Here is an 18,581-nt window from a genome sequence, read left to right as displayed (position 1 = left end):
AGAGATACAAATTAAATAAAAATCGTTGTAATGTTTTCCGAGGAGTCAAACTGTATTCAGGTATACAGTAACTGAATAAACAAATGTAAAATAATACCACATAGCATTCATTTTATAAACGGTACAATAAAATGTATCGTTATTAATTTTCAAATGGGACAATTTCATAGGCCTCAATGCTTTTAAAATCCTCACAGTCACAGGCCTAAAAAAAAACTTGCAAAATGAAATTATAATCAATTTAATTAAATAATAATCAACAATTAAATATAAATAAATTATAATCCAGACTCATAATTGTGTTTACTCTTGATATGACTATTGCGTTGATCATATTATGATATCCATGCTAAAATGGTATAATGTGCAGCCCTACTGGACACCCTGCATTAAATGCAATCAAAAGACCACCAGTATCCCCTAATTGGTTTAAACAAGTAATCATTTTGTTATTTACGCACAAAAATATTTGTGCAATTCCTGCAATGCACACACAAACACATACTCGCTACATAAACATTGGCTCAGATTGTTCACTCAAACACATCCCGCCTCTATACAGTATCCAGACATCCGACACCACACAAAAAGTAGGTCACTTGCCTTAGCTGCATTCCTTGTTTGGAGCCAGAGTTTTAGAAGCCCATCCTAGACTTTTTCTTTGGCTGGGAGGCCTGTGAGGAGCTTCTGATTTGGGAAGCTCGCTTGGAAGATGAAACTGGTGACAAAAGGCGAGCCTGAGGGACAGAAAATCCACCATCCGTTGTAGAGTCTTGAGTAGATGTTTGGGAAGTGGGAAGAGAACTAAGGTAAAACTCCTTGCAGCGTTTTAATGGGATGGATAACTTCCGCAATGGGGTGACCTGTGTGGGATGATCTACCGAATCCTTCTCCACTGTAGCATTAGGGGTGCTGGAGGTTGGTTGTTTAACCTGCAAGTAGAGGTACATTGGAGATTAATATATTATTGGGTGATACATGAAAACATTTAATTACAATCTGTAATAATGGATCTTCTGGCAATATATTACAATAATTAGCATTTGTCGCTCTTAGAGGATCTTCACACTTTTTTATGAGCATGATCATCTATTGAAAGTACACATTGTTTTTAATTTTATTTTAAAGATACATTAAGCAGAAACATGTCTTTGTATTACTTGTCATTTTCATGAATTAGCGAAAACAAGACATCAACCCAATTAAATAAGCACAAACACAAAATCATTAATAAGTTAAGTCATTTTCACAGCAAAAATACTTGATGGCATAAAATCATTATTTAAATCTACTTGACATTTTTACCATTCATTCATTAATTTGGGAATGGTAAGATGAATATTTGGAAGTGCTCCAATAGTAAAAATTAGAGCTGCACAATACTGGAAAAAAACTGACATTGCGATGTTTTATCTTGCTGCGATTTTAGGGATGTGACGAGATCTCGTGAGATTAAATCACGACGAGATTTCTCGTGGAGGTGAAAAGTTGTCTCGTGAGTTGTGATGTTATGATGAAGCGTGAGGGTGAAATTAGCACTGAAGATAAGAGGCAGGATTGGATTTAAACTGCAAATTATGTGGCAACCCAACCCAGAGCGGCCTCGGAGTTCTCGGTGAGTGTCAAGTGTGACCCAACCGCCTTTTTTTTTTTTTTTTTTCACTGGAGTTCAGCGGCTGCCGTGTCCAACAGAGACTATAACTGTCCTAATCGTTGTAAACACAAATGGAATTAAGACGTGGAGTATTCTTATTTTAGTTGCATTATTGAAGTGCAGACACGTAAAGACCTGAATCAAACTATTAATATCGTGAAGGACTTTTAGCCGCATTTTGTGACAGGACATACACACATGGCTGACGTATAAAACTTTTTTCCTACTCCTTCAAGTGCAACTAACACTGTATGGCTGTACACTTGTTTACTGTGTAAAAATGCTGTGCTGCAAAATGCCTGCGCAGCGTTAAGCATAGTGCGTAAATATTATCAAGCAATTATCGAACTGTCATTATCGTTTTATCTAAAAATTATAGATTTTGATAATTAATGATATCGAATCATCACCCAGCCCTACTTCAATGTCGTATCCAGTACTTCAGAGTAAGTCAAATTAAAAAAATGTAATATTAAAGAAAACATGAAAAATTAAGTACTAAAAATTACTTAAATGTTTTTTTAAGCTCAATTTGTGAAAAGGAGTTTGATTTCTCATGTGAGGTCAGTCAGTAGAATTTATAGCTAAATATTTTGCAGTGTTTGCATGTCCTTTATGGCATATAATTGATTAAAATAAAAATAAAATGCCATTTATTCAGCTCTGGCTTCTTTTGTTTCGACTTATTTTGTTAACAGATACATTTGTACATGTTATTTAACTGGCAGTGCTTGGGGTTTGTTTGTCTAATTGGCTTGGTTGTTTGTAATATTTGAAAATCCTTAATAAAAAAACTAAAAGTAACTATTTTTGCAACTCTTCACGCTTCAGCTTAAGAAACAATCATAAGGCTAATGACAGTGAACGATTACCTGAAGGGAGGGCTGAGATTTTGAAGATCTCACTAGTTCTTGCTCAAGTCTTCTCAAAGGAGAAATAACCGCTTCTTTCTCAACCGACTGTTGATTTAGAAAACGCCTCAATAAGATGGGGCTCTTGTTGCAGATCTCAGGTCTGGACTTCCACTCCTCGATATCTGTAGCTTGAGATTTTTCCAAAGTTTCCTCATCCGAGCCCAAATACTGACTCGCGGCCGATGACCAACCAGAGAGACTATCCTGGTTGCTAACAGACGAGGCGAAGCTTCCAGAAAGCGATGTGCGAGAGCGACTTCTGGCTTGCTTTTCTCTCCGACGCTTTTGACGAAGATTTGCTATTTTTTTGTCCCGGTTTAAGCCCAGCTTGTCTTCCCACCAGCTTTTCCAATTGCCTTCCCATGATGCCGCCATTCGCTGGCTTACATCGTCAGGCCAATCTTCAGGATCTACAGGATCGGGAATTTGCACCACATTTAAGTGAGGCAGATAAGTGACGCCATGCACAAGCAAGTCTTTCTTCCTCATGACCTCTTGGAGGTCTTTCCTCAATCTTGTCCACTGATCCTCCTCAAGCTTATCTTGCTTAGTAGCTTTTAAGCACTTTATATCAGCAATGTATATCCTTCGAAATTGAGGAAGCCACTTCTTGTCTGCTGAGTTTTTAAAAAGAAATTCGAACCATACGTTCCAAATCAGTTGAAGATCAGGATATTTGCTTTGTTTAAGAGGTTTGGTGGAGCCACTTGGATTAATCCCAGTTGAAATGTTAGGTGGTTCGTTGCTGACATTTTCATTTGCATCCAAATTGTTTAAGGCATCATTATCAACACTGTCGATAACTTGCCGTCCCTCAGTCTCAGAGTTGTTCTCAGAAATGTTGTTGTTGGTTTGCGACTGCAAGTTTTCATCGTCTCCTACTGTTGGTTCCACACTGGCGGTTTGTTCTGGATACTGACCATCGGTCGTGGTTTGATCGGTTTGCAATTTCAATGTTTGGTAAAATATGTCTGCAGTGTCCGTAAGATGAAAAACAGACAGAAAGTCCTTGTTCTGTACAGCGATGAAACCTAAAAAAGAACATAAAAGAAACAAATGACTACAGGAGCTTGATAACCACTGAGTTAATTAGGGATGCACCGATACCATTTTTTGGAAGTATCGACCGATAAAGATCCGATCCCGATAAGGTGCGTTTTTTCTATTTCTATGCATAATACAGTTTCTATAGTTCTGATGATAAACTTAAATAATATATCTCATAGGCCTGCTGTATATGACAGACGGTACAATCCAACTCAAAACATGATGCTTGCTGTAAACTAGGCTACATTATTTAAGCATTCGTTATGACATTGATCTGTTGTGGTCAAGCTTATGTTTCTTTTTTTAATATTAAGATTTTTCTTTGAAATCTGCAATAGGCTACCACTATTGACACGAATCGTTGGTAAAATAATCAGCCTTTTAGCAAAGCCTGATATATTCCTGCAGGTCTGATGCAGACTAAACTGTCTGAGGCCAGTTTTACTTAATAATACCTCGCCAAATCTTGTTGTGAGTGAGACGGAGATATTTCAAAACAAGGTTCGCTTTTATGCTTCAACGCCCAAACATAAACTGGTCTGTTAAATAAAATATTAATATAAATAAAATTACAGTGTAATATTCAGTTTCAGAGTAGCCTATATTAGGCTAAATAATTTTCTGTTAATGGCAATTCATTTGCGCCAGGCAGTCAGTTTCACTTTTATTAATTTACTCAACTACTTTGTAAAGCCTGGCTCATTGTGGTCAAACTATTCACCGCACTGAAAGTTTATTATGTCTGAGAGATTACTGCAAGCTCACTACACATCTATCCCGATATACTGATTTCCAGAGATGGGAAGTAACCAAGTACAAATACTTTGTTACAATACTTAAGTAGATTTTTCTGGTATCAGCACTTTACTATTTATTTTTTTGAGAACTTTTTACTTTTACTTCTTACATTTTTACACAAATATCTGTACTTTCTAGTCCTTACAATTTTTAAACCATGGTCTTTACCCCCACGTTTTGCTCGATCATATCACAGGTAAACAGAGACACATTCCAGTTAAAAAATATGCCGTTTAAATATTTAAGCCTTTTGTACACTTCCGATCATACCGCACTGGTTTTCTCTGGTCTTGTAATCTAATACTGCAAAAAATAGTGCTATTTTTGTAAAGATTGTACATTTAGTACTAATACTATAAAAAATACTTTATAAAAACCTTATGCATTGAGATTTATTTTCTTTATTTCCGATGAGTTCATATTTCCTAATACAGAATTTATGATGTTTTTCAGTTTTTTTATTGACTATATGATTGACCATATAGGCCTATACTGTTGTCTTCAATACGTTTTTTAACAAATATTTTAGAACAAAAATAACTTTACCGGGCAATTTATAAATAAAATATAATGCAAAAGATCCTGAATTTATCATGAGAATAAAAGATTATGCACATGTTTTGTAGGTTGTAGTCATGACTGTGTGATTTCTCAGATCTGAATTGAAATTTGTAAAACAGTCAGTGCATTTCTCAATACAACGCACTACAAACACCATGGATGACCTGCAAAAGCCAGTCTCTTGCTCAAAATTCTTAGTTCATCTGCCAAAATTACATTTCTGTATTAATAAACAAGCCAGTGCCATCAAAATGACATGTCCTTGTGTCATTGTGTGCAGATAAGACTTATTTTAAATTACTTAGTCCTGTTGTCAAGAACAGTGTACTCTGGAGTAGTGTTCTGATGTAAATTATGGCAATATAACAAACAGAAACCGCTGGATGTGATGACGTCAGTAATATGCAAATTGACATATGACAATCTAGCAACATTTGGTGACTTTGAGCAGAGCATAGCGCCTTTTCATTGAAAATAGTTGGCAACAATGAAAACACAATTCTATACTTGCTTTCTATGGGAATATGTTAAACTGTAGGCCTGCAGGATTAATCGATGTTAACCCGATTACGCGATTTGAAGAGGTGCGATTTTCAAATCGCAAAAGCTACGATTATTACTATGGTGAGCAGTGTTTCCTCCAGGATTTTTCCCAGCTGTGGCGGCAGGCCTTTTTTTACACAGATCTAGTAACTACCTGTGGCGGTATTACAATGACAAATGTCGTAAGCTCAGTATTACGAGTCGAGATCGTTTTTATGAATAGCCTACAGCATGCAAATCTCTTTACTTGCACGGCAATTTTCTCTGTTCGTGCACAAAGCTTCTTGCGTGCCCTCAAATACGCGCTGCTCAAGCGCAGTGTTGCCAGATTGGACTGTTTCCCGCCCAATTGGGCGGTTTTGAATTTATTTTTTGCGGGTAAAGTGACATAGGTGGATAGTGAAAATTTGGGTGGTTTTGCAACGGTGCCCGCCAGCCCCGGTCTGCCCTCATAAACCTGTTTTGATCTCCCAAAGAGATGCCATAGCCCCCATTCTTCGCATACATATGCTTAGAACAGTGTATAAGCGCTTGTGATCTCCCTCCCTGACACAACATGAATGAGAAGCTGTAATGTAGCTGTGGCGGGATGAATTTTGGCTTGGCACCCCAAATAAACAAATAAATAAATAAAACAAATAATAAATATATTATTATTATTACACTTTAAGATTTAATTATTATTATTATTATTATTATTTTCCTACAAGTTGACCTACAAATATTGTTGAGTCAATGAACTTACCACTCAATTATTTTCTAAATTAATCCTATAATAAAAATAAACAGGAACATTTGTTCACTTTCACTGTAATAATTAGGTTTGTTTCATGAGCACTTCAGGCCAACCTGTAAGACACCATGTTATGTTATGCTACACAGGTAATACTTAAACTGCCACTTCATACAACCCATATTTAATGCAAATCAAAACCTATTAATCTTCCGCTGTTTTAAATGTTTGCAGGACGTTTCTGACCTGCAGCAGGGCTGTTCAGCCTCTTCTGAGCGATGCGTCTATTGTGTGGCAGCTGAAGGCTCAGGTGGCTTAGACTGTCTTTTGGACACAAAAGCTTTTGAATAGATCCTTGAGTCTGACAGGCATGTTGTCTGCCACCTAAATAACACAAAACAGGAGATGATGAGGGTTGTTGACATGAAGTTGCATTTTCACTGTCACACACATGACAAAAAACCCTAATTAGTACTGCCATTGCTTAAAATGCAGTAAACATCTTGTCTTCCATGGCAAGGATGATATTAATGCACAGCAATTTGCTTTGAGTGAAATCATTTGCCATGAAGGAACATGTTATGCAATACAATATGCAACTGTTGTTAACAAGTCCAAAGCTCTCACCCGTGTACTGCAGTAACATGATTTCCTGCGACCTCTGAGCTCCCAGCAGCAGTTTGCAGCTTTGACTGTGTGATTTTGGAGGTAAAGCGTAGGCGAATATTGGTGGAAAATCCATCATGTGGTCCCATTTCAGCATAGGAATACTGGGAACCCGCTCATCCATGATGTAGGAGGAAAACTGCAGACGAGGAAATGGGAAGTTATTTATTTTTGTATAGAGAAGGCATTAGATAGATGTGCTGATATTCAATAAAAGCCTCAATAAAACAGCTCTTATTTTTCTAAGCTAGTGATCCTCAACATCCTAGGCCGTAATGGATAAATTGGTACCGGGCCACACAAGAACTCATTCATTATTTCTGTTTTATTTATTAATAATCTAAAGTCTAAACGATCTTTTATTTTGAAAAACAACCGTATTTTCTTGGTTATATCTCGTGCACTTGAGCAATAAAATTTAGCCCACATCCTAGCAAAAATAGACGTCTTTGGAAAGTTTTTTTGCGAAGGGTAAAAGGCCCAGTGAAGGACCAACAAAGGAATGAATCCGCAATCCCAATTGTCAACAAATCTGGTGAATCCAGCATATCTGTGAAAAAAAGATCAACTGCTGGAGATCGCAAATGACGGCGGCTTTACGTTTTTTTTCGTGCGCAACTTCGCTTGTTTTTTTTGGATTGCGAGTGAGGCACGCTAGAACTGATTGATCTGCTTTATGCTTATGAAATATATACACATTTGGTAAACTAATTACTTCAGACAAACACAGAACACCCAAACACTGCAGTGCTCTTTAATTTTCTCCACAAATAAGCAATGACTTGTCAGCTCGTCATCCACTGAGAAAACAGTTGATTGTCGCCTAGCAATCTACATAGAACCCACCTACCACCCACCGCCCCACTCGGGCCGCGGTAAAATTGACTGGTCCGCGGTGATTAAAAGGTTGGGGACCACTGCTCTAAAGCCGCCTTGCCACTGCAGACGACATTTGGACACGACTGTCGAAATACGCCCCCTTGTGGCAGTCACACAGAATTTTCAGACCTGACATGCACCATGGGAGAGAAGCTGTTCTCACAGTGTCCGAAATAAAGGAGTGCAAGAGCCTTTATCCTCTGTGCGTTCACAGTGGTTGAATGAATGAATGAATACCAGAAACTCATAGACCGCTAAAAATATTGGAGGGAATGTGAAGACAACATTAAAAAATATATTTTTATTACTTTATTACTTACATTTATGAATAGAATTTTTTTTTATATACAGACTTTTTCTGATTAAAAAAATAACCCAAAAAAATATTATTTCTCATCTTGCGCGCGCGGACCTGCTTGTACAACACTGGAATACACACGAATCACATTCGGTCAGCCAGTCACATACGGTCTAGTCGCAGGAGTTCAAATATTTCAACAGCATACGGAGATGATCGCAACTCCTCGCAGCTCCCGGACTACTCTCCATTGGAAATGAATGACGCTTGTCATTTGTTGTGTGCAGTGGAAAGGAGGCTTAAGCAACATCAGTACATTTGTGCAAGTAGCACTTCTTGTGTGTATTACCACTTCATGTCGAGTCTTAATGCCTTCCTCATTTGTAAGTAACTAATGTTGGGTGAATAAATTAATTACTAGTTGCATCATTATAATTGCGTTTACATTTTCTTTTCCAATTACTTTGTCTGAAAAGTCTTTTAAAAAAATCAATAAGTAATTTATTCACTCATTACTGCTTAACTTATAGACCTCAATGCACAGACAAATGTAGAGAATTGAAAGAGTTCTAAGCAAGTCAAACAGAGTCTATTAAATTTATTTTTTTTCAATAATAAAAAGGTAAACATTATGTATGAAAATAAAACTAAAGTTTCATATGACCACCCCATATTTCATACATACCATGTATTGGCTTAAATTTCTTACTCAATTCTTAGATTTTTAAGCACATGCAATTGTCAGACAAATTGTGAATAAAAAATACATCTATTTTACTGTATCTCTAAATTGATTTATACAGAACTGATTATTTATTTACAGTACTACAGACAAGTACATAAAGTATTAAATTGCCTAAAAATGAAAAGTAATTTCTTACTTGTATAATGGAAAAGTCATTCAATTAGCCTGACTAGTTACTTTCTAACTATGTAAGTTTGTAAGTTGCTTTGCACAGAAGCGTCAGTTAAACCAGTGTTTCTCAACCACGTTCCTGGAAGACCACCAACTCTCAGGGTTTCTGCATGTTTCATCAAGTCAAATTTAAGACCCTTTTAATACCATTATGAATAAAATTTTAGACTTATACAGGGCTAAACACTAATGAATAGTTCTAATGCACAGAAAAAAATCTATGTAATTATTTCTTAACAACATACTTTAATGTGTCAAAACAAAAAAACTCAAGTTGTATACATTTTTTTCAAAATAATATATTATTTTTTTAAATGACAAGTTTAACATTGTTAAAAATATATGCAATGTGGAGGCAATTACATATATAATCAAAAATATATATTTGTTGGCTTTTGGTCCAAATGGATGGAGTATAACTTCTATTCAACCATTCGAGCATTTCTGTTATAAAACCTGAAGTTTTATGTCTATTTATAAATATTATGTCTACTCGCCCTTACTTCTGTAAATAGTTTTGTATGAATGGAAGATAACGTGAGGAGATAAACTGCTCTGTTATAATAATGAGGAACTGTCATTGTTTTTAGTTTTCTCTCAATGATTTTATTAAGATGGACTGTTGTTGATTGGATGGATGTTGGCCTGATTGGGTAACTTTACTTGGACAGAGGAGATGTCTTAAATAATTTTAAACAGAGAGAAGACCTGTTCAAAATTATTTAAGACATACAACACAATATTTCAGTGAATTTAAAACTTTAAGACCTAAAATTTTGTTTTTGAAATTTAAAGAGCCCATATTATGGGTTTTTGAAAATGCCCTTCCCTGTAGTGTGTAACATAGCTCTAAGTAAAGTGAAATATCCAGCTAAGGCTTAAATCTGTAAGTGTACAGTGTTTAAAACTATTGATTCATCTATAAAAGAGTCGACTCATAGTGCTTCAAACGAGTCGTCTTGATAACGAGTCATTAGGTGTTTCGCGATGACGCAGCTACGAAACACAAGTAGTTGGGCGCGCAAACCCGGGAGATTTGAAACCTGCGGCCCCGCCCACTAACAGAAAAAAAGTCACACACACACACACAGAGACACACACAGACACTGGTCGAATGAAGTCACGCTGTGCAGATGGATATTATGGACAGTCTAATCAAAGATGAAACATCAGCAATATAGCCCAGCCTTGAGCAGTTCTGAGTGCTTCTGAAAACTATATGCTTTCAAAGAAGACTTCATCAGTTCGTTAAAGGAAGGATCAGTAAAGACTGATGGATCAGTGCATCATGAATCAGTTTCTACCCCCATTTCACAAGTGTAAGTGCGATTAAAATTATTGCCTCGTTTACTCTAGCTTGCACATGATGTATTTAGTTGTGTTTTGTTACTTGTAACAGCGTGTACTGTATCAGGTTAACTCTTTATATTCTCATATCGCGTGTAAAGCCACGTTGAAAACGCGACGCGTGCCGCTTTGATTACGGATCGTCAGCTGTTTACACACATGCAACGGACAAGTTTCAAAATATTTCAGCTCAATATTATTGTCTCCTCGTGTGTGTAACGCACGGGTATTCGCGGATATAACTGAGCGCCGCTCCTCTATGGACGCGCCGGCCCTGTGTGTGTGTGTGTCTGTGTCTCCTCGTGTGTGTAACGCACGGGTATTCGCGGATATAACTGAGCGCCGCTCCTCTATGGACGCGCCGGCCCTGTGTGTGTGTGTGTCTGTGTCTCCTCGTGTGTGTAACGCACGGGTATTCGCGGATATAACTGAGCGCCGCGCCCTCTCTATTCAGCCACTTCTCTATGGACGCGCCGGCCCTCTGTGTGTGTGTGTGTCTGTGTCTCCTCGTGTGTGTAACGCACGGGTATTCGCGTATATAACTGAGCGCCGCGCCCTCTCTATTCAGCCGCTTCTCTATGGACGCGCAGGCCCTGTGTGTGTGTGTGTGTGTGTGTGTGTGTGTGTGTGTGTGTGTGTGTGTGTGTGAAAAGAGCAAGAAGACTGTGACCTCCTCGCCAGTTCTTGGACTTTTTGCTCAATGAAATAGTCGTCAGTATTTTCTAGTCCATCGTCTGTTTACATTCACCCACTGGCAGCCAAAATCCACTATGAAGCGTGTGTGCACTGTGACTACTTTTATATTGTAGATTAGCAGCTGGGCATTTCACTCTGCCTCGTGCTGAAGCCTGTCAGTGTTGTCGACCAATCGCAGCAGGCTGTCATCGGTCCAATCAGCGCAGATTAGCTTCGCGCTGAGGATGGGTTTGGGAACAAATGAATCGCTGAACGAATCATATGAGAGTCGCTGGGATAATTAGGTAAAAATAAATGCAGATTATAAGACCATCAAAGTGTTTTTTGACCTTGCATGCATATTAGACTGTTGTTGGAGACCCTTACAACCTAAATATGACCCTATTTCATCTATAATATGGGCTCTTTAAGACATTTTAAGACTTTAAGACCCCGATGATACCCTGAACCTTTCCATGTCTCCTTAACCAAACATACCTAATTCAGATCATCAGCTCGTTAGCAGATACTGAAATACCTGTAAAGGGTGTGACTGACACTGCATCCAAAACATGCAGTGTTGATGGTCCTCCAGGAACTAAATGACTAATTGTATATGTAAACAGTATAATGTGTTCAAATTTGTTTTTGCAATCATGAATAGAAAAAATATATATTTATAGGCCTATATAAATTTAAAGAGTTGTTTATCAACATTGGCCAAAATGTCCATATTGGTGCGTCCCTACAGATGACCATACAAGAACGTGTTGGAAAATCTCATGAAAAATCGCTCATGGTGTATTTCAGAAATAATTCAGCTAAAAAAAAATTCAATTCTGTTGTTATTTAGACAAGTTTTTTCTTCTGTTAAACACAAAAAAAGGATATTTAGAAAAATGTAGCTAGCTTGCACCCATTGCCTTTCATTGTAAATGGATTCCTCCTATAATAGTGCCAGTAACTAGCATTTGTCAATATTTCTTTTTTGTTCAACAGACGAAAGAATCTTATAAAACCATAAGAGGGAGCATTTGTTTGTGGTTAACTCCATGCCAGCTTCTATGGCCATTTTTAAGAGAAAAAAATCTATACTGGTGAAGATATAGATTATATTAAGATTTTACCATTTATATTGGCAAAAACTCATACTGCATTTGAATAAACAGTGTTAGGAATAAATAAAATAAATAAATAAATATTTCAAAATAATGAACTGAATAAAATAAATTCCTCACAGAATTAAAACGAACACAATCCAATCAAACATGCTTCATAGTTAAGAGAGAATAAATAAGGTAACTTTCATATTTGTGTTAACTATCCCTTTAACGCAGGGATATCAAAGTTAATTCCTGGAGGGCCGGAGCCCTGCAGAGTTTATTTCCAGCCCTGCCTAAAACACTCAGTTTGATCAGGTGTGTTTAATTAGGGCTGGAACTAAACTGTGCAGAGCTGCGGCCTTCCAGGAACTGAGTTTGACACCTGTGCTTTAATGGGTAATATCTGACTGCACTGATGTCAGACGGTGTTTTTACCTGCGTGTTGATGAGATGGTGATGGGGGTGGAGGTTACCCAGGTATTTGACCAGAATCACTCGCTCTCCCGACAGACAAGCTGGAGTCCTTCCAATGCGGAACAACGTGTGATTACAGTCAGCACTCTGCATGGAGGAAGTGACAAAGATTAACAACAAATTACATAAGTAAATAATATAAAATAAGGGAAGGGACTGAAGGAGGAAATAAAGACAAAACAAAATGTGTAAACAATATTACAATGTTTTTAATACTACTACTAACTAATAATGATCATAAAAGTCCAATCATTATTATCAGTTGTGATTTCAATATAATATGTTATATATTTGATATATAAAACGACTACTACTACTACTATCACTACAACTATTATTATGCAGGTAATATAAAATCATTAGTTCTATATTGATAAACAACAGGTTATTATTGTTAATTGTTATTATCTTATTATTGTTAATGGAATTATTAACAATAAATTAATCATTCTTAACATTATTATATGTTACTAAAACTAATAATAGGACTCAATAATGGTCACACTTTACAATAAGGTTTCATTGGATAATGTTAATGTATTTACTAATATGAACTAATAATGAACAATACATATACCACATTTATTAATGATTCATGTTTGTAAACATTAGTTAATGCACTGTGAGTGAACATGAACTAACAATAAATGACTATTTTTCATTAACTGAACAGACGTCAATAAATACAGCAATAAATGTATTGTTTACTGTTTGTACATGTTAGTAAGTGCTTCAACATAACCTTATTGTAAAGTGCTACCATAATAATGTGAGTAATAGTAATGTTTCTTTTCATTTGTTCCACCACATCCAACCTGTGAAATTTATTCAAATATTGTACATTTATTCATTTAGCAGACGCTTTTATCCAAAGTGAATTGCAAATGAGGACCATTATTCATAATAAACAAAAGCATGAGCAAAAACAAAGATCAGAAGCAAAATGCGAAATAGAGAGGGAGATCTTGTAAATGGCCTTGTTTTTGATTATGGATTAGGTTCACAAAAGAGGATTTATGACTTAATGTCAGCAACAATGGCTATATTATATTCACGGGTGGCAAAACCAGTGCCATTTCCACATGAAAATAACAACATATTAATAAAATACTAACAACTGACCAACTTTGTCCAAAAAATAGAGAAAAAGGGTATCTTTGTAACATACTCCATGTATAAGTATTGAATTTATCACTTACTAATGAAACTTATGGCACAATTTGTGATTGATTGCATTTTTATTGTGGCCAAAAAACTTCTATATAATGCCAAGATGAAGGAATAACTTCTAGTTGGAATGGCTAGAAAACAAATGTATATTAATTCATTAGAAGTTTTACATCTCTTCTCCATCTAGAAAGCATTAGATCAACAAACTAATTTCCAAATGCACTCCTGAGAAAACCTATTTACTGTCAGGAGATCCCAAAAAATCTTTTGAAATGAAATCGGGGTGTCTTTTCTGGGGTATCTACCTTTGATTTCCTTATTGCATGCTGTTGATTATTTTACTTCTCTCTGGTATTCAGATGCGTTTTGTTTTTTCAGGATTCTTGCAATGCTTCCAGAGTCAAATTTAAGGACTTTCAATGAGCATTTTAAAACTTTTCCAGCTCTTTATAGGACTGCCTAATTACACCTTTACGTACTTATACACAAACCATTAGATTTGTTATAGTATAGCACAGAACTCTAAGGAAATTGTTTGATGAAAATATTGAATTACTGCTATTTTAATTGTAATTTATTCACATTCATGTCATCCTTCATCTTATATTGATATTTTAATTTATTGCACTGTTCATTTATAAAGCGGGAATCTTAAACCAATTCTTTGTTTTAGTTTATCTAAACAAGCTAATTATTATTATTATCAATTTAGTAAGACAAATTATTAGGACACCAACACAATCACATTTGCAAGCACTTTAACCACAATCTAAGCAGTTTCAAACCTTGAAGACCTCAGAATAAACTTCAAGCATTTTCAAAGATTTCCAGCAACCGTACAAACCCGTGTTTTGTGTAATAGGAAATAAATATTGTTGTGCAAGAAATGCTTTTTCACATGTATCTGCATTTGAACATTTATTCATTATTTTGTCTGTAAGTTGTGCATGTGTTTGAGTGAGATATTGATCTGTCCAATGCCGAATTCAGACTGCATGATTTTCAAAGTAGTCGCATTACAGATGTTTTCACACTGCATGACTATCTGGGGTAGTATTATGTTGCTGCTGTGTTTACACTGCAAGATGGATCTGTGACAGGGGGTTTCACATTGCATGACTTTACAATAGAAGATTCGCCAACAACTTTGTCTCGGTCCACAAACTACGTCTCACAACCAAACGCATGCGAGAAGTGGCATGGAAACAACGTGAGGTGACTTAGTATATCTTTTGTTATTAACTACATAATGAGAAAGAAGCCTTTAGTGGGGTAGGAAACATATTTATTTTGCTCGCCTGGTTTTGAAGGAAATGAACAATTTCTGCTCAAGTTTTTTTTTCGACGTGGTTGTGATATTGCTCAGATGACAACAGATACGGGTGCTCCTGCCAAATTTACACTAAGTCCTTTTAACTTCTCCCCCAACCGCCCACTGGCCTTCAGATACTCATACTAGTGGATGCTGCTCTCTCACTGGCTGTAGGTAATCGCTAAAGTTATTTTCAATCAGCACTCATTTCACACGGCATGATCTGAATCACTGACAGGTCCAGATATTTAGCACACCAAATATCTGACGGGTGTTGGCAACTCATCGGTGATTCTCTCAGATCGCGTCTTTGATAGTTCACACTGTGATTGTTACTCGCGTGAACAGAGCACAGATTTGCCTTTGATTTCAGGCATTTGTCAGCGATTTCTCAAAACTTGTCGGCGAGTAATGCAGTCTGAACTCGGCATTAAATACACTCTATTTTTAATAAATGATTAATTTAGGAATGATGTAAAATTTATATGTATTTTGATACAGTATTTATTATGCGCTGAATAAGTCTTCTACATATTTAGGGTGACTATTTTACCATCATTCCTGTCACAGCATATGGGAAAAAAGTCGTTGGGCTAATTCTGGCACATTATACATTCCTGTAATTATATAATGTGCATTGTCTCTGTAAAATAATCAAATAATATAACATCCATAAGCAGGCTTTATCCTTTATCCAGTTGTTACCCGTATGTCTGTAAGCTCTGCCCCCGTTCTGTCAGCATAGACCAATACTCTCGGGTGGCAGGAGAAATCACACCATCGCCACGTCGACTTGGCATTGAAGTACAGGTTGGCATTTTCTTCACGAAACTTCTGCAATCTAGAAGAGAACAGAGTTACAACATTCACACGCTGCATCATGTGGAGCGGGTCAGTTCATTTACAAAACTACAGCTTATTCCTACTGCAAAAAAAACAGGTTTGACTGATCATAAACTTCAAGTCAAGAGTGGAAATAGTTCTTTGAAGCCGTTCGAATCATCAACATTTGATTGTACTTGCGTTTACAATAAATTGCTTTTCCCAAATACAGCAGTTCCTTACTCATCTTACATAAAATGACAGGTTGAAATTTGGATTTTTTTTGTATGGTCTGGGTTTTCACGTTTCAGAAAGCACACTTAAAATAACGCAACTGTTATTCATACAAATTCTGCACTGTTTTGCATATCTTATAAAGTCATATGATAATCTGACACTGAATTAACTTTGACTGAGGCACCGGATGCGCCGCTCGAAGCCGCGACACGGCACACTAGACACTCTCTGTGGCGCGGCAGAAACATGAAGTGTCCCGAATCATCGAGCCACGCATTTTTGAATTCTAAACATAGGTTTCTATCAGGGTACACACAACGGCAATTCATGTCTGCAGCGGTCCGCGGCGCCCAGCCGTCGACTTGAGTGTACCCTGATAGAAACCTATGTTTAGAATTCTAAAACCCATGCTAGTTAAGATCACAGGGAGCTTCTGGGATCGCGAGAAATGCAAACGGCTGAAGTATAAGGTAGACTCAATGAGAAGTACACATGTTTGCAAACCTACCTAAAGATACAACCAATAATTCCGATTAGAGTGATAATGTGGAGAATATTGATCTTGTGTTGAGCCCAATGAGCCTTGCATCTAAAAATAGAGCTAGGGTGTTCCTTAAGTGATATCGCTTCGACTCATGCTGAAAATGGCGGACGTGAATCAACAAACTGAGGATATGATGACGCGCCAGTCAATCAATATTGGTGGGCGGGGGGACCGCTCTCCTACGTAAAGTTGCGGTCGGTTTGAAAACCGCTCCAATTGGTCCACCGTTTTTTATGTTGTTAAATTGAAAAAAAGCATTGGGTGTGCTTATATCACCCCAATATGACAGTCTATACACCATACATGCACATATGTCTGTCCAAACAGTTTGAAAAGTAGATTTTTTACCATAGGTGCCCTTTAAGTTAAAATTAAATATTTTTTTAAGTTAAATATTTTCTGACAGTGCCTCCAGGATTTTGCAGGGAAATCATATTTTTTGGGTTGTCACAATACTGGAATTCAATACCAATCAGTACTGAAATTTTAAAAATGTCCATTTCCTGATAACATTTGAGCGCTGTTGAGCTCATTCTTAAACATCGCTGATTTGTCATTTTGTTCACATGCTCAACAGAAATGACTGTGATTGGCCGTGAAGGTCATCAGTTCACCAAACTCACCACTGTTTACTGAGTGTAACCACAGATACAGGGACACTGGAGTGTTTTAAAGCTGTGATGATCAGTCAATTCATCGACGGATCGCTTGTATGTCAGCTTATAAACAGACCAACTGATCTTCACAGCTTTAAAATGCTCCAGTGTGCATGTATCTGTGTTTACACTCAGTAAACCGGTAAGTTCGGTGAACTGATGACCTTCAAGGCCAATCAAGGTCATATATAAATATAGATGTGTGGGTTTGTTTGCAGCCTAAATTGAGATTTGTTATGTTTTTCTCAAAACTTACATAAATTCTTGTGTTTTGCTGTGAAAATAGACAAATTAAAAAAAATATATTCTTTTAATAATCTCAAGATCCTTTGAACTCGCTAAATTCTGGAGGAACTTCCCAGTTTTATTACGGACTTAAACCAAAATTGTTTAGTTAATTAAAATAAAACCAAAAAAAGGACATGAAATCCTCAAACCCAAAATAAGCATAACTAATAATTCACTCAATAAAAGTTCAATCTGAAGTAAAAATTAAACAGAAACATTCAGAGCTAAAACACAACAGCACAAACAAGTACTGAAGATTAAATAAACTAAATTAGGGATGCACGGATATGGATTTTTTGGCCGATATCGATAACCGATAACTCTTCAGACTTGGAGGCCGATATATAGGCCGATAATTATAAATATTTTAAAATGTTATATTTTTATACAGCAAACTTCATAAAAGATTGAACTGCTCTTAAGAACTGAATAGTCTATACTCAAAGCAAAAAAGCTATAATTTCAAAATTGCAAGGTGATTATATCACGATTTCACATAAATCAGCATGCAAAAACTAAATGATTTCCTTTTCTTCATAGCAACTTGACTGTTGCATAAAAATAATAGGTTAAATAACAAAATGGGATTTAATAAACAAGCAAGTTAAATATATTTTAAATAAAATGAAAGAGCTAAGGACTAAAACCAGCTCAAATGTTCTTTAATAAAACGTGATACAGTGATGTACATACGTACAACCATGTCATGTCCAAAAAAGCCTTTTTTAGAGGCGTTTTGACAGTTCATAGCCACCGTACAAGCAAAAAGCTAAATACGGATTGTATTACTTTAAAAAATGCGGCATAAATTCATCCTATTTGGTGTTTTAGATTCTTTTGAACAGGTGCTGCTTGTCAATCAGACAACGCTTCTATGTTCATTTTTGCTGTCAATTACGGAAAAATGATCGATGAAAAGTTTATGATAAACCGCTGTGAACTTC

At 36.5% G+C, this 18,581-nt stretch overlaps 1 protein-coding gene across 2 annotated transcripts in view; it reads right to left on the bottom strand.

The window, feature by feature from the left end:
- taf1c (TATA-box binding protein associated factor, RNA polymerase I subunit C) overlaps positions 1 to 18,581 on the bottom strand; it is a 50,119-nt gene that overhangs the window by 16,314 nt on the left and 15,224 nt on the right. Inside the window, exons 10-15 of one of the 2 annotated variants that reach the window (XM_056445693.1) lie at positions 15,796 to 15,931; positions 12,570 to 12,695; positions 6,878 to 7,055; positions 6,497 to 6,634; positions 2,527 to 3,599; positions 604 to 932 (exon numbers count right to left, since the gene is read on the bottom strand). In XM_056445693.1, the coding sequence (XP_056301668.1) occupies positions 636 to 932; positions 2,527 to 3,599; positions 6,497 to 6,634; positions 6,878 to 7,055; positions 12,570 to 12,695; positions 15,796 to 15,931 (1,948 nt within the window). In that variant the 3' untranslated portion in view covers positions 604 to 635. The remainder of the gene's footprint in view (positions 1 to 603; positions 933 to 2,526; positions 3,600 to 6,496; positions 6,635 to 6,877; positions 7,056 to 12,569; positions 12,696 to 15,795; positions 15,932 to 18,581) is intronic. The other variant, XM_056445692.1, reaches the window with a different exon arrangement.

The sequence above is a fragment of the Danio aesculapii genome, chromosome 21 (genome assembly GCF_903798145.1).
Source record: "Danio aesculapii chromosome 21, fDanAes4.1, whole genome shotgun sequence".
Lineage (NCBI taxonomy): Eukaryota > Metazoa > Chordata > Actinopteri > Cypriniformes > Danionidae > Danio > Danio aesculapii.
The sequence above is the reverse complement of the archived record's forward strand: the minus strand, read 5'-3'. Positions and strand labels throughout refer to the sequence as shown.